Genomic DNA, 12,500 nt, shown 5'->3' on the forward strand with positions numbered 1-12,500 from the left:
AACCCACTTCTTGTTTACCAAGCTTAGTTACTACTTTTTGGACAAATATCCACAGAGGTTGTTGTGAGCGATGGAAGAACACCAAAACAGAGAGGGTGCCCCTCAGGCCTGGGGTCCAGGTGCTCCATCTACAGCTCATCTGTACACCCCCACCCCGTGAAGCCAGGAGGAAGGGACAACACCCAAGCAAGCGTGGGGGCTTGCTCCTCTGTCTCGATGGAAAACTAAGGCCTGGCCCTCTTACTATCTGGGGTGCAATTGTGTCTGGACAACATTAGCCAGGAGACCTTGCAGATCTTAGGGGCCGTATAGCCACCCATCACACAGGCCGAGTGCCGTTGTCGTTTGAATGCCAAAGGTAAAAAGGTAGAGTGTGAGCCCAGGGCCCTGCGGTTGGTGCTCCAGCCCTGGCAGAGAAGGCCCTGTGGGCGGGAGAGCGGGTGCCCAGAGCGCCTTAGTGGTACTGTGCAGCGCGTGTCTAAGGAGCCCCTCCTTTGCATGGGGTCTGCCTACAGAAGTCCGTCAAAGGAGGTAGGAGAGTCTGCCAACACCACGTAGAAGATGGCTGATCAAAGGCCAGAACAAAGCCGGCCTCCATGAGGCCGCAGCCTTCAGCCCCATGTCTGCAAGAGGCTGCTGGGAGCGCCGGGCTGAACCTCCTGCCTGCCTCCCTGAGCGGTGGCCTCCCCGGCCCCTCTTCCCCCTGCGCCTCCCTCCCTGTCTGTCTCCCCTCCCCCAGCAGGGCCGCTCCGCTCCGCGGCAGGCCAGGCCGCAGCGCCATTGTAATAACTCATGCAAATGTGAGGGCTCCCGAGACAAAGGGAGGTCAGGCCAGCGGCTCGGGGATTCCTGTCGACAAACAATATTAGATGTAAAATGTGTACCTTTGACAAAAGTATTAATATAGTGCTTTTGATTTTTTTTTCCTGATGAAAAGTGAAAAGTAGTAATTGTGGAGTGACAGAGGAAAATGAAGTTTTGAACCAAAAGGCAAAGTTCGCGGATGAAAAAACCCAACCCAATTAGCTGCTTATGAGGAATCGAAATGCAAGGCATTTGCTCTTCCATCTCCCTCAACAACCTTTTGATTGACTCTGCTTAGATCTGTACAGCAAAGCAGATAAATCGACATGCCACATGCACGCGATGCTTAATCATTTGTAATAGTCATATTTGCCCTGACATATAATTTGCTATATCAAGCCATTTTTTTTCTTGCTCACTAGTATTCCGTGGCTTGGCCTTTGCTTTATAAAACATTTAATAGTTTGCTTTAAACACATCAACATGCTGATCTACGATTGCCCTTTGCGTGGCGCCTGGAGGAACAGCCCGGCTGCGCCCGGCGTGACTCGAGGTGGGCAGAGCGGCCACCGTCGCAGGACGCGGCTCTGAGGTCTGCCTTCTCTGTCTTGTGTGAGCAGCCACTCCGTGCATCAAGGCCATCAGTCCCAGTGAAGGCTGGACCACAGGAGGCGCCACCGTGATCATAATCGGAGACAACTTCTTCGACGGTCTACAAGTTGTGTTCGGCACTATGTTGGTGTGGAGCGAGGTAAGCCTGCGAAATCGGTCAGCTTCCAACTGTAGCTTTTCTCATGAGTGGTTCGACAAGCTGTCAATAGTGCGTTGACACCAGGCACCCGTCACAGAATCCCCTTTTAACTGACTGTTCGCCTGTGGCAGGGGCTTCTCCAGTGGGCAGGTACAGAACGCCCTCCTCCCACCCCCCACACCCCCTGCCCAACCCTGGGGTTTCAAACCTGCCGTAGGAGGTCCCTCAGTACACTGGAACAATTAGTGCTAGAATTACTAGACGCAGGTTGAAGGAGACATATGGTGGCAATTTTCATATGAATGATGCCCTGTGGCCTTTCCTGCAAACTAAAACCCGGGATCATTTGCAGATATTTTTCTTAAAGAACACTGTAGATCCTGAGTCCTGGGTGACAGCTCGGAGGGAGCATTCCGAGACGATGGCCCAATTTGTGCTCATTTTGGTAATTATGTCCAACTGGCAAGTGTCCGCCTCTCGCGCCAGTGCTGCTGAAAGCCTGTTCACTGTGTGGTTTTTGTAGCTGATAACTCCCCACGCCATCCGAGTCCAGACCCCACCGCGGCACATTCCTGGAGTCGTTGAGGTCACCCTGTCCTACAAATCCAAGCAGTTCTGTAAAGGTGCTCCTGGGCGGTTCGTCTACACCGGTGAGTTCACATTTCCAACTTTGATGGCGAAGTGGTAGATGCCCGCCCACCCACGAGAGGCCCGTGGTTGCCCCTTAGGGCTGCTGGGAGGGGCCCTGCGGTCAGGACGGGCAAGGCCCCCTTGGCCACGGGGTAGGTTAAGTTGAGGGCACAGTTTCTGCGTCCTCATCCGAGACGCGTGATGCCGTGACGCCGTGGACAGGTGCAGCCCACACGGGCCCTGTGGTCTCGGGCCCCTCCCTCCCACCTGTGGACCTTTGCCTTCTCACCTGTAGTGCAGGGTGGGGGGGTCACCACAGTCACCCCCAGCTTCCATCACAGCAGCCACCCACGAACCCGGCTCGTGCAGATGGGCGCCTGTGCCCGTCTCGTCACATTGGGAGGCTGCCCGTGATGTCACTCTTGTCCATTTGCACAAGCTAAGGCTCAGAGATTAAGTGGTGTGCCCGAGGTCACACACCCTGTAAATGAGGGGCCACCGATTTAAGCCCGGTCCCTCTGCTCCAGGCCTGGGGTCTCACACCCTGCACAGGATTGCTACTTTAAGGGGGTCCATATTCTGCGAGGGTCTTGGACAAACTTGTGTCACCAGAACCGGTGGCCTCTGAAGTGACACGTTTGTTATCTGAAGGTTGTCTCACACAAGGCTTGGCCCACACGGGCGCCTGGTTTAAAACGATTTCTTCTAGGTCGTACTGAGAAACGCTGTAAATAAACTTAAGAGCTGTTTGCATTTCTGATTTCTAGTCCTAGCCAACTGCAAAAGCTGTAATATTTGAGAAGTGTTTTTAACGACAGACAGCACCTGCTGAAACCCTGTGAGGGTGAAGGGATGATACTTATTCGTGCAAAATCGTGGCCTCGATGTGCTCGTGTGGTGAGGGTGGCTGGGAGTCCACGGGGGGAGCTTGGGCCAGGGGCTGCAGGCTTCGAGGATGCTCTGTCACCAGTCAGGACGTCCTGGAGCAGGTCTGGCCTCCCACTGGGATGTGGGCCTCTCTTTGGCCAGCAGGCAGGTGACATGGCAGATCCGAGGTCCCTTCCACTCAGGGCTTTGAAGAGGGAGCAGAGGTTCCTCACCCACTTCCCTTTGTAGGAAGGACTGAATGAGTGTGAAACAAAAAATTAAAACTCTTCGGGTACTCGCCTCCCAGTAGGCCTGAAATCACCCCAGGGCTACTTGGTCTCACAGGCCTGACTTGGGTCCTCACAGAGAGCCAGGGCCGTTGTCCCCATCCAGACCCTCCACAGCCTGGCTGCCAGCAGCACCTGGGGTCCCTGAGGTGGGGAGGCTGCCTCCTCTGTTGGCCCCTTAGTGCTCAGCACCCCTCCCCATGGTCAAGGTGGGAGGGATGGACGTGTCCCACACTGTGGGACCAGCACATTCTCCCCACAGACCAGAACTGCCAGAGAACTAAGTAGGTATAGCGAGAAGCTGACGGGTGCAAGTCACGGCCTACTTCTGGGGTCTGCGAGCTCTTGGCCTCCTGGTAAGACCCAGAGAGAGAGAGGCGGCTCCTCCAGTCTATGAGGCCCCCAATGTATTAAAAAAATAAAGACATGCAAAATGGGGTTATAAAATTTGGGGCGTCTTGTAAGTGGTTATACATACTTTCACAGATGAGTGTGTCTGCTCTGAAGCAACATGCGGCCATGGGTGCCAGGTCCCTGGGCCCCACTCGGTGCCTCTGCCCTAGTCCTGTCTTTGCGTGTGGCGTCAGTGCACCGACATGCTCCACGCGCCTCTCCTGTTAACGGTGGGCAAGGGGACCATGTGTCTCAGGCTTCTGGCTGTGAACTTCAGGCTGTTGAAGCAGCTGGGGCCCCCACTCTCCTCTGCCTGGTGTTGCCTCCTGACCCCACCAAGTCCTACATTCTCCTCGGCCCCACCTCGTGGCTGTCGTGAGGGTCAGGAATGACTTAGGGGCTGTGCCTGACCCAGGGCGGGCGCTCAGTGAGTGGTACTTCCTGTGGACAGTTACTGAGGTGTACCTTCTGTCGGGGTCCCCTGTCCCTCAAAGGAGGGGACGTTTATTATCTGCTCATGAGGCAGGTGGCATGTGTGGGCTCATGTGTCTGCCACGTGGCACGTGGGTCCTGGGTTGCTCAGGGCACTGAAGTGAGAGTGCGTCTCTACATGGCAAGACCCACCTGCTCTGTGCAGCAAGTGATGAACAAATCACTTGTTCCCACCTCAGACTCGGTCTACCCATCCTGGTGAATTCCCTAGGGGGGCCCTCGGCGGATCCTTTCGTACATCAAATCTTTGCACATATGGGTCTTTTGTGGGGGAAACCCTGCAGGCTGTTGTGAGGAGTGGCCACTCTTTTCTGAGAAGAGATTGATAGCAGAAAGGTCCTGGTCTCCCCCTTTCCTCCCCTGCCTGTTGACTGCTGAGAGTTCTGGCCCCAGCGGGGCAGAGAGAGGCCCCTGGCCAAGCACTGTAAACAAACACAGGTGCTTCTGGAAAATGAGCGAGGGTGGGAGGAGCCTGTCCCTGGCCAGCAGTGTCACGTGGTGGAGGCTTGCAGGGGCAGCATTGCCCGCCCGGCTCCAGGGCCAGTGGAGGGTTGGGTGGGTGTCGGGGCAGCTCTCTCTGAAGCCCGTTGCCCCCCAGCTGGGCAGGATGCCTTCCTCGGCCAGAGATCTCTTCTCTGGTCATCTAGGCTGTTCCGCCTCATTCCCCTAAGGGAACTGGTTACACCTGAGTTAGTTCCAGCTGCCACTCGCTGTCCAGACACCCGTCTTCTATTTCCACAGTGGACATTGTGTCTACTCCAAGCTGATTGGGCTTCTCCAGCCACAAGTTCAGGGTCCCGCTGCCCAAGGCTGTGGGGATTTCCTCCATCAAGCGTTCTCCCACCAATGGGCATCTCAATGAAGCCATTCAGTGAGCTTGGCCTTTCCTAGCAGGAGGCCTGTTTATTGCCAGCCTCCCATCCCAATCATGGCCAGGAATATACATTTCAAATGCCGTGTAAGGGATACGGGGCCCTACACTCTCAGGGAGCAGAGGAAAGGTGGGGTCATAACCTGTCTGACCTGGAAGCTTCTGTCTGATTTGCATTGCCCTGAAATTGATGGGGACAATGAAGCAATCAGTGGGAATCACTCTCCCCTGAAAACTGAGCCAGGCTTTCTGGACGCCAGGACGTGGGCGTGCGGCCCCTGCAGGGAGGGCGCCGTCCCCTGGGCATCTGGCTCCCATCAGTGTCCCCCAGCCCAGGAGGCGGCCGGGACACCCTCACATTGAACCTCACTGGCGTGAGGCGGCCAGGCCTCAGGATAATGAACCTGTGCACAGAGGAGGGGCCCCGCCTGCCAGAAGCCAGAGGCCTAAATCATCTGTTTACAGAGATTGAGAAACACCAGATTTTTCAGAACCAGACCCGATTAGTCAACCCCGAGTGGACGTGGGCACTCTCTGCTGCCCCCGCCCTGGAAGGGGAGGCAGGCCAAGCCCATCCATCCAGGCCCTTTTGCCTGCTGCTTTCAACTGCTATAAAGACACAATTACCTTGGGAGGCAGTGGCAGTTCAGTTGATTAGCACGGTGAATTAAAAGAATGAGTCACAAATGACATGTCCGGCTCTTCCATACTGGTCCTTGGTATTCCCACTGTGCCTCACCCCTGTTGTAAGAAGGTCAGAAATTAGAGAGAGAGAACAATTTTCAAGCGGCTAGCACTTAGGAGCAGAATTAACAATCACCCTGTATGTAATTGCCAGTTAATAGTAAATTGCCTTCCAGACTGTAAAATGCAATATAAACGGGTGGGCACCTAAAATTAAATTAATGAGATATTTGTTGCATTTAAAAGTGAATAGTGCAAATTAATAACTGAGTGCAATGCTTGTTTTAATATTTGTCTAATAGCGTCTCATTTGCTTGCTTAATAATAATTAAAATAGTCCTGGAATGTTCTACCTGAGGAACTCACGGTATGGGCGAGTTGAAGTTTCACATTCATAATTTCACCAGTAGAAACACATCAAATTGTTAAGAGCAATAAAAGAAATTGTTTTAATTAGAATATAAGCATTGCACTGTTCTTGGATTACGACAGATTGGAATTTGTGTGCTTCTAATTGAAATTACGTTAGAGTGAAAACTGCTTTTACAGACACGTCTCCGGGTACGAAGCGTTCTTGCACAAAGCCGAGTGTTACTGTTTTCTTAAAGTGTCCGTTTGGCAGAATGGTTTCCGGTTACACAAAGGAACTGGAGCTGGAGCGGTTGGGGTTGGCCTCACTCGTACCGTGGCTCCACAGGGCGCCAGGGTGCAGCTCATGGGGCTCTCATGGTTGACCTTTTGCACCCGAATGTTCGGTTGACCCACCCTCATTGTAGAGATTTCTTTTGCTCAATTAAAGAAATTATCACAAATTACCGGGAGTCAACATGTCGTCTGCCACAGGCCAAAGCCAGTTACCAAACAAGATATTGGCAGGCTATGGTCATCGGGGCCAGAGCCGCACAGACAGAGCTGACCGCAGGACGCACGGGCCAGTCTCTGGTCTGTAGAGCATTTGCTGGCTGGGAACTTAAAAATGATTATTTTCTGCACACACAAAGACGTGCTTTCAATTTCAAGCTTATGAAATCATTACTCAACCAGTAATTGCTAATAGTTTGTGTTCCCTCTGATACAATATTTATGGTTTTTTTAAAAGTCAGATTATGCCTTAAAGGGGTGACATGTCGAGGGAGGAACAGTCCCATCCACAGGTGCTGTCCTGGCACCCGTGGGGTGACAGTTTCCTTGCCTGGGGGCCACCATATCCTCTGGCGGGCTTCCAGCATTTAACTCACTCCGCTTCGCCCCTTGAAAGTCGCTCACGTTTCTGAAGTGTTTTAAAGATCTTTTGTGGCATTCAGATGTGATTCTGTCAACAGCACGGTGACACAATGTAGAGTCGATAGCGCCCTTCGACCACAGCCAGCACCAACCAGCTGTCTCCCAGGCCAGCGCTCTTCAAACAGATGACTTGTATCCACAGAGCAAATGGTTCCTAATTGCCTCCCACAAATCATACCATTTTTACTATGCTAAACGAAATGCTCATGTCTTCCCTTAAATGTAACCCACCTGGTTATTGCAGTTATAAATTTCTAACCATGTGTGTGGGCACGGTGGAGATACAAATATTTTAATCACGGGTCCTTGAGTTTGGGGAAGCTTCCAGCCAATTCAGTCGGTTACTCCTGGGTGCCCCCGGCCATCCTGCCCAGTGAGGCCAAGGGCTCTCGGTTGCTACCTGTCCTTTCCTCTGTGCAGCGGGCACTCCCACAGCCACGCCGTTTTCACTGGTTCCAACTCGCCAGTTGGCAGGTGTCAGTGGAAGTCTGCGGTCCCCTGGCGGGTAGACACCTTTGCTTTACATGAGGTTAGTTATGTGGGAGAATAGCTTAGGGACCTGCATTTTCAACTCCGGCCGTCTCCAGACCTGTCCAGAACTGGAGAGCTGGGGCAGTTGTCCAGGTAATGCATAACTCCAACCACACGATTTCTCCTCCAGCCCCACCTTTGCTTTTGTCATTTGTTTACATATTGGCGGCAGAGGGCAAATTTTTCCCATCGACTGGGATGGTGTGCAGACTTTGGAGTGGAGACTGACTGGCCGTCTTTGGGGTCATTTGCAGACTCTGTAGGGCCACAAGGGAAGGGAGGGCGCCCACCTGGTGTCCTCTGTGCTGTGTGACACAGCACTGGGCCAAATAATGATCAATTAACCTGCCAGCATGCTAAGTGGGCACTGCAGTGCGGGTTCAGTAACGCACCCTTCTAAAAGAGCGGTGCTATGAGGGCTCCCGGGGTCACTGCTGTCCCCTTCCTCTCCTGTCTCGAAGGAGGCCAGGAGAATGAGACACACCGTTTGTGCTATTGCACAAGTAGACTATTTGTCCTAATCAGTGACACCCATTTACTAGAATTGCTTAAAATGAACTATACCTCATACAGAAATCGCACATTTAGAGAGTTCCATTCATCATCTGAAAATTGAGGGCCAGTAAACTTTTCTGCTCCTCCAGTGGGATCATAGGCATGCATCAAAATGTTAAAAATGATTGGTGAGAGGGAGCTGTCACCCATTTATCAAGGAAAAGAACATTATTTGCTAATTTCCCAACCAGGCTGGTGACAGGGTGCTTCGTCTTTGGACCCACGGTGACCAGCATGGCCTTTGTGTTATTAGTACAAGTCAAGCGCTTTTGGGCAGTTGCTAACAAGACACATTTGTCTGTCATCAGAGGGGCTTTGGTTGTTTTCCAAGTGGCTGTAACCAAAGTCTGCTCCCTGTGCCCCAATTGGCTGCACCTTCCGGGGCCACGCTAACCCAGGAGGAGAGACCGACTGATAAATCACGAAGTTTCCATGTCAAGGTGAAGGTATTGACTCTCCGGCACCAAACCTGACAAAATGTAGCCCAGAGGAGACAGCCGTTCATCTTCCCCAAAGGACAAAAGGGTCATCTGGGTTTCACTCAGCGATTGTGGGCAGGTGGATGGGCGGAGGAGAGTGGCCTGGCCCTCTACACGCTAAGCCCCCCGCTACGCCCCCAGCACGGGCGGGGTCCCCGGTCTTGCTTCCCACCCCCCGGGAAGCCACAGGGAGCAGAGTCATGGGATAGAACAGAATCACGTTTGGGATTTTTACTGCGGGTTTCTGGCTGGTAGGGATGCATGCGCGCTCTTGAAAACAAGCTGGGGAGGGCACAGGGAGACGGTGCGGGATGGCGGGGAAACCAATGGATGACCGTCTCATAGCACAACGCATTGAATATGACCAACCGAGGTGCAGAATAAAGCAGAGGTAACAAGGTGTAAAAGTAAAGACCACTCTGGCGAAAACTCCCACAAGTTTGACGATGCAGAGACCACAGGAAGTGCCTGAACCACCATTTCCATGGAGACCCTTCAGTGGAAGCCTGCGGCCCTTCCACTGCCAAAGAGGAGGAGAAGCAGCTCACTTGGTAGCCCTAGAAGAATGGAATCAAGGACTAAACACACAGTCATGGAGGCCACAGACATCCCCCTCCCCCCCAGTCCACTTGGCTGGACGTGTGGCTCGGTGCTGACAGCCCAGCCTGGAAGTTGACCGTGAGCGCCGCAGCGCGTCTTGCTCTCGCCTGCCCTGCGGGCTGGGACACACCCCGCTGGAGTTCAGGGCTGCTTGTGCTCTCATTGGAAACCTTCGTTTTTGGAAGTTTTTTGGACGTGTCTGAACACATTTGTTCTGGGCTGAGGCTTGGATCCCAAAGTGTAGCCTGAGAAAATGTACATTTAAAACATTATCATTTGAATCACTTGGGCCGTTTTTATTCATTGTAGAAAATGCAAAATGAGTGACGCTGCCTTGCCTTTCTTAGAATGGTTTTTCAATAAAACAACAACAAAATGGAAGGCTCTTAGTTGGTGATGTGGACTTTTGCTACACCCACCTCCTCCCCCCCTCAAAAAAATAGGAGTTTTCAAATGCTCCTAATGAGCATATGGAATAAGTTGGTTCCACAAGGGACCTGAGTACATGTGGAATGGCACATATGCTCTGTGAGACTCATTACGGAGTGCGTTAAATTTTAAATACAGAAGCTCCCATTGAGACAAATAGGCTGAGCAGGTCTTGGTACCCACTGCTGTAAATCATCTTTGGAGGAAGTTTCTTAAAGGTGCAGCCGGGGTGTGGGGGGTAACTGTTTCTCTTCTCCCTTCCAGAAGCCCCCCTCTCCCTGCACTCGTGGGATGGACCTTCCTTACGTTTGCCACATGGGAAATCCCATTGCTGACAGAACGAGCCCTGTAGGATCACCCGCAGGCTTCTCAGGGCCTAGGCCCGCTCCCACTGCGAGCGTCCAATGGCTGTTGAGGACTGAGAGTTGGGGCATCTATGCGGTTGGATGTCAGGGGATTCTGCCCGATTCTCCTCCATCTTTCACCCCTAGCCTCCCAGGAGAAGGCCCCTGCCTGGAATGCCCTTGGCCCTTCTTATCTCAGCCCCCAGGATGGGGGGGGCTGGTGGCCTGTGGCACCGCCCCCCCACCCCATTTCAGGAATCCATCCGCGCTACCCTGCTGATCAGCCAGATGCTTTAGCCACGATAATCACTTTCACCCCTGGTGTTGAAGACCAGCTCGGTGTTTTTTCTAATGAACACGTCCCTAACACAGAAACCTCCTACGTAAGCTTTTGGGCTTGTTGGTACCGGGCTGGTAGACAAGCCCCAAGCCGAGGGTTGCGTCTCCTCCAGTGTTTTTATGATTGGAGGGCCCTCAGGACAGGGGGTGGCACATGTGACTGCTTCACGACATGCTTGGCATCAGGCTGCGTACAACGTATCCCAACCTAAAGACTGTAAATGTGCCTCGTGTGCCTGTCGTCAGTTAAAATGGAGGTTATTTCAAAAGGTGACTTGTTTTAATACCACAAAAGTGAGATACACGTGTGAGGTGTTGGGGCTGCAGCCTCATGTGCCTTCCTGCCCGCGGGCAGCTCACCTGCTAACATTCTGTCATCACAACGGCAACCACACTGCCCAGGCTGCTGGAGCTTTGTCGTGGCACCATAGTGGTGGACACCTGCCGCGTGCGGAGCCCTGCGTCCACTTGTCATCCGCATGCCCCTCTTCCCCACCGCCCAACACTCCACAGCCACCTATGGCACTTCTTTTCTCTGTGCTCAGAAAATACTGACTGACAAGAACGGTCTTTCAGGTGAGCACGGTGTGAAGGATGTGACCTTGATGTATATGTCACCATGACTTGGAATTTACCCATGGTGTCAGCATTCAGAGTTTACCTGATGCCCACCTGGGCCAGGTGCTCAGCTGGCACTCAGGAGGTTCAGAGAAGGAGGGAAACTGTCTGGGTCTCCTTGGTGCTCGGGCCGGGGCGACACTCGGCAGTGGGTTCCTCGCCAGGGGAAGCAGCCAAGTCTTCACCCCGGCAGCCTGGTGCCTGGTTCTGAGCTGCCCTTGGCAAGTGTCTGACGCACAACCACGTTCACAGTCCCGCTGACTCAGTCTTACGGGAACGAAACAGGATGGAGAAAAGAAGTTAATAGAAGAGCCATAAAAGGGGCTAAGTCCTGCGAGGAGAGGGTCGGCGGGGGCGCTGTGGGATTTTATACAAGAGAGAGCCCCTGGGGAGATGGTGTGGAGGTGGCTGGGGGGCTGCACCCCTGGATGCCTGGCAGTGAGAGTGGGGGTTTCCAGGCAGAGGGGAGGGTGTGTGCCAAGCATGGAGAAGTGGGAGGGAGCACGTCGGGGCTGAGCGGCAGGGCTGACAGGGCGTGGGCAGGACCCAGGGTGGAAGGGAGGTTGGGCCAGGCCACAGCGGCTTTCTGATAATACAGTTTGGGATTTCGGGACCCCTTGTGTGAACACAGGACTCTTTCACACTAGATATAACCCAGAATCAAGGACTATGGTTGGAGATTCCAGTATTCACATGAATCTTGGCTCTGTCCTGGAACGTTCCTTTTCTTCTTTATTCATCCTGAAAGACCGAGAGTTAAAGTGCCTCCATGGAGATGGAAAAGGGCAGGAATGTTGGGAGTCTGTCCGCTGCCCGTCCCTCCCATGGCGGGGTCTGTCTCATTTGTCCCGTGCGGGCCTCCGTTCGTCACGAACCCCAGAAGCACTTTTATGGATCACAGCATTCCGACCACAAAAGGAGCCTCCCTCAGTACAGGAGCAGCTGGCACGTGCGTTCTAATCCAGACTGGAGACGTCACTTACACTTAACGTTTTGGTTTTTATTCAGATATAATTCACAAAAATTTATAATCAGCATAAAATTCCTCCATTCAAAGTATACAGATAAGTGGATTTTAGTATATTTACCAAGTTGTGCAAACGTTAATCTAATTCAAGAACATTTTCATCACACAAGAGGGCACCCTGTATCCATTGGCAGTCACCCCCACTCCCATCCCTTCCCCCTACCCTAGGCAATGACGAACCTACTTCCTGTCTCTATGCCTTTGTCTCTCCCGAACACTTCATAGGAATGGAATCCTACAGTGTGAGGTCCTTTGTGACTGGTTTCTTTCACTCAGCATCATGTTTCAAGGTTCCCCCATGTCGCAGCATCACGCAAGCATCATTCCTTTGTAGGGCTGAGTAGTATTCCCTTGTACAGATTGACCACATTTTGTTTATCCATTCCTCAGTTGGTGGGCATCAGTATTAGGAATCATGCTGCTATGAAACATTTGTGAACAAGTTTTTGCATAGACATGTGAGAAATGTTACATTCACTTTGGCTTCTCAAAATCACAAACGTTGTGATACCTTC

The 12,500-nt window shown here is 52.7% G+C and overlaps 1 protein-coding gene across 19 annotated transcripts in view; it reads left to right on the forward strand.

The window, feature by feature from the left end:
• The window catches only part of EBF3 (EBF transcription factor 3), a 120,274-nt gene that overhangs the window by 87,008 nt on the left and 20,766 nt on the right, over positions 1-12,500 (forward strand). For all 19 annotated transcript variants that reach the window (XM_023636915.2, XM_023636931.2, XM_023636938.2 and 16 more), the window contains exons 9-10: positions 1,425-1,555; positions 2,079-2,205. In XM_023636915.2, the coding sequence (XP_023492683.1) occupies positions 1,425-1,555; positions 2,079-2,205 (258 nt within the window). The remainder of the gene's footprint in view (positions 1-1,424; positions 1,556-2,078; positions 2,206-12,500) is intronic.

The sequence above is a fragment of the Equus caballus genome, chromosome 1 (genome assembly GCF_041296265.1).
Source record: "Equus caballus isolate H_3958 breed thoroughbred chromosome 1, TB-T2T, whole genome shotgun sequence".
Classification (NCBI taxonomy): domain Eukaryota; kingdom Metazoa; phylum Chordata; class Mammalia; order Perissodactyla; family Equidae; genus Equus; species Equus caballus.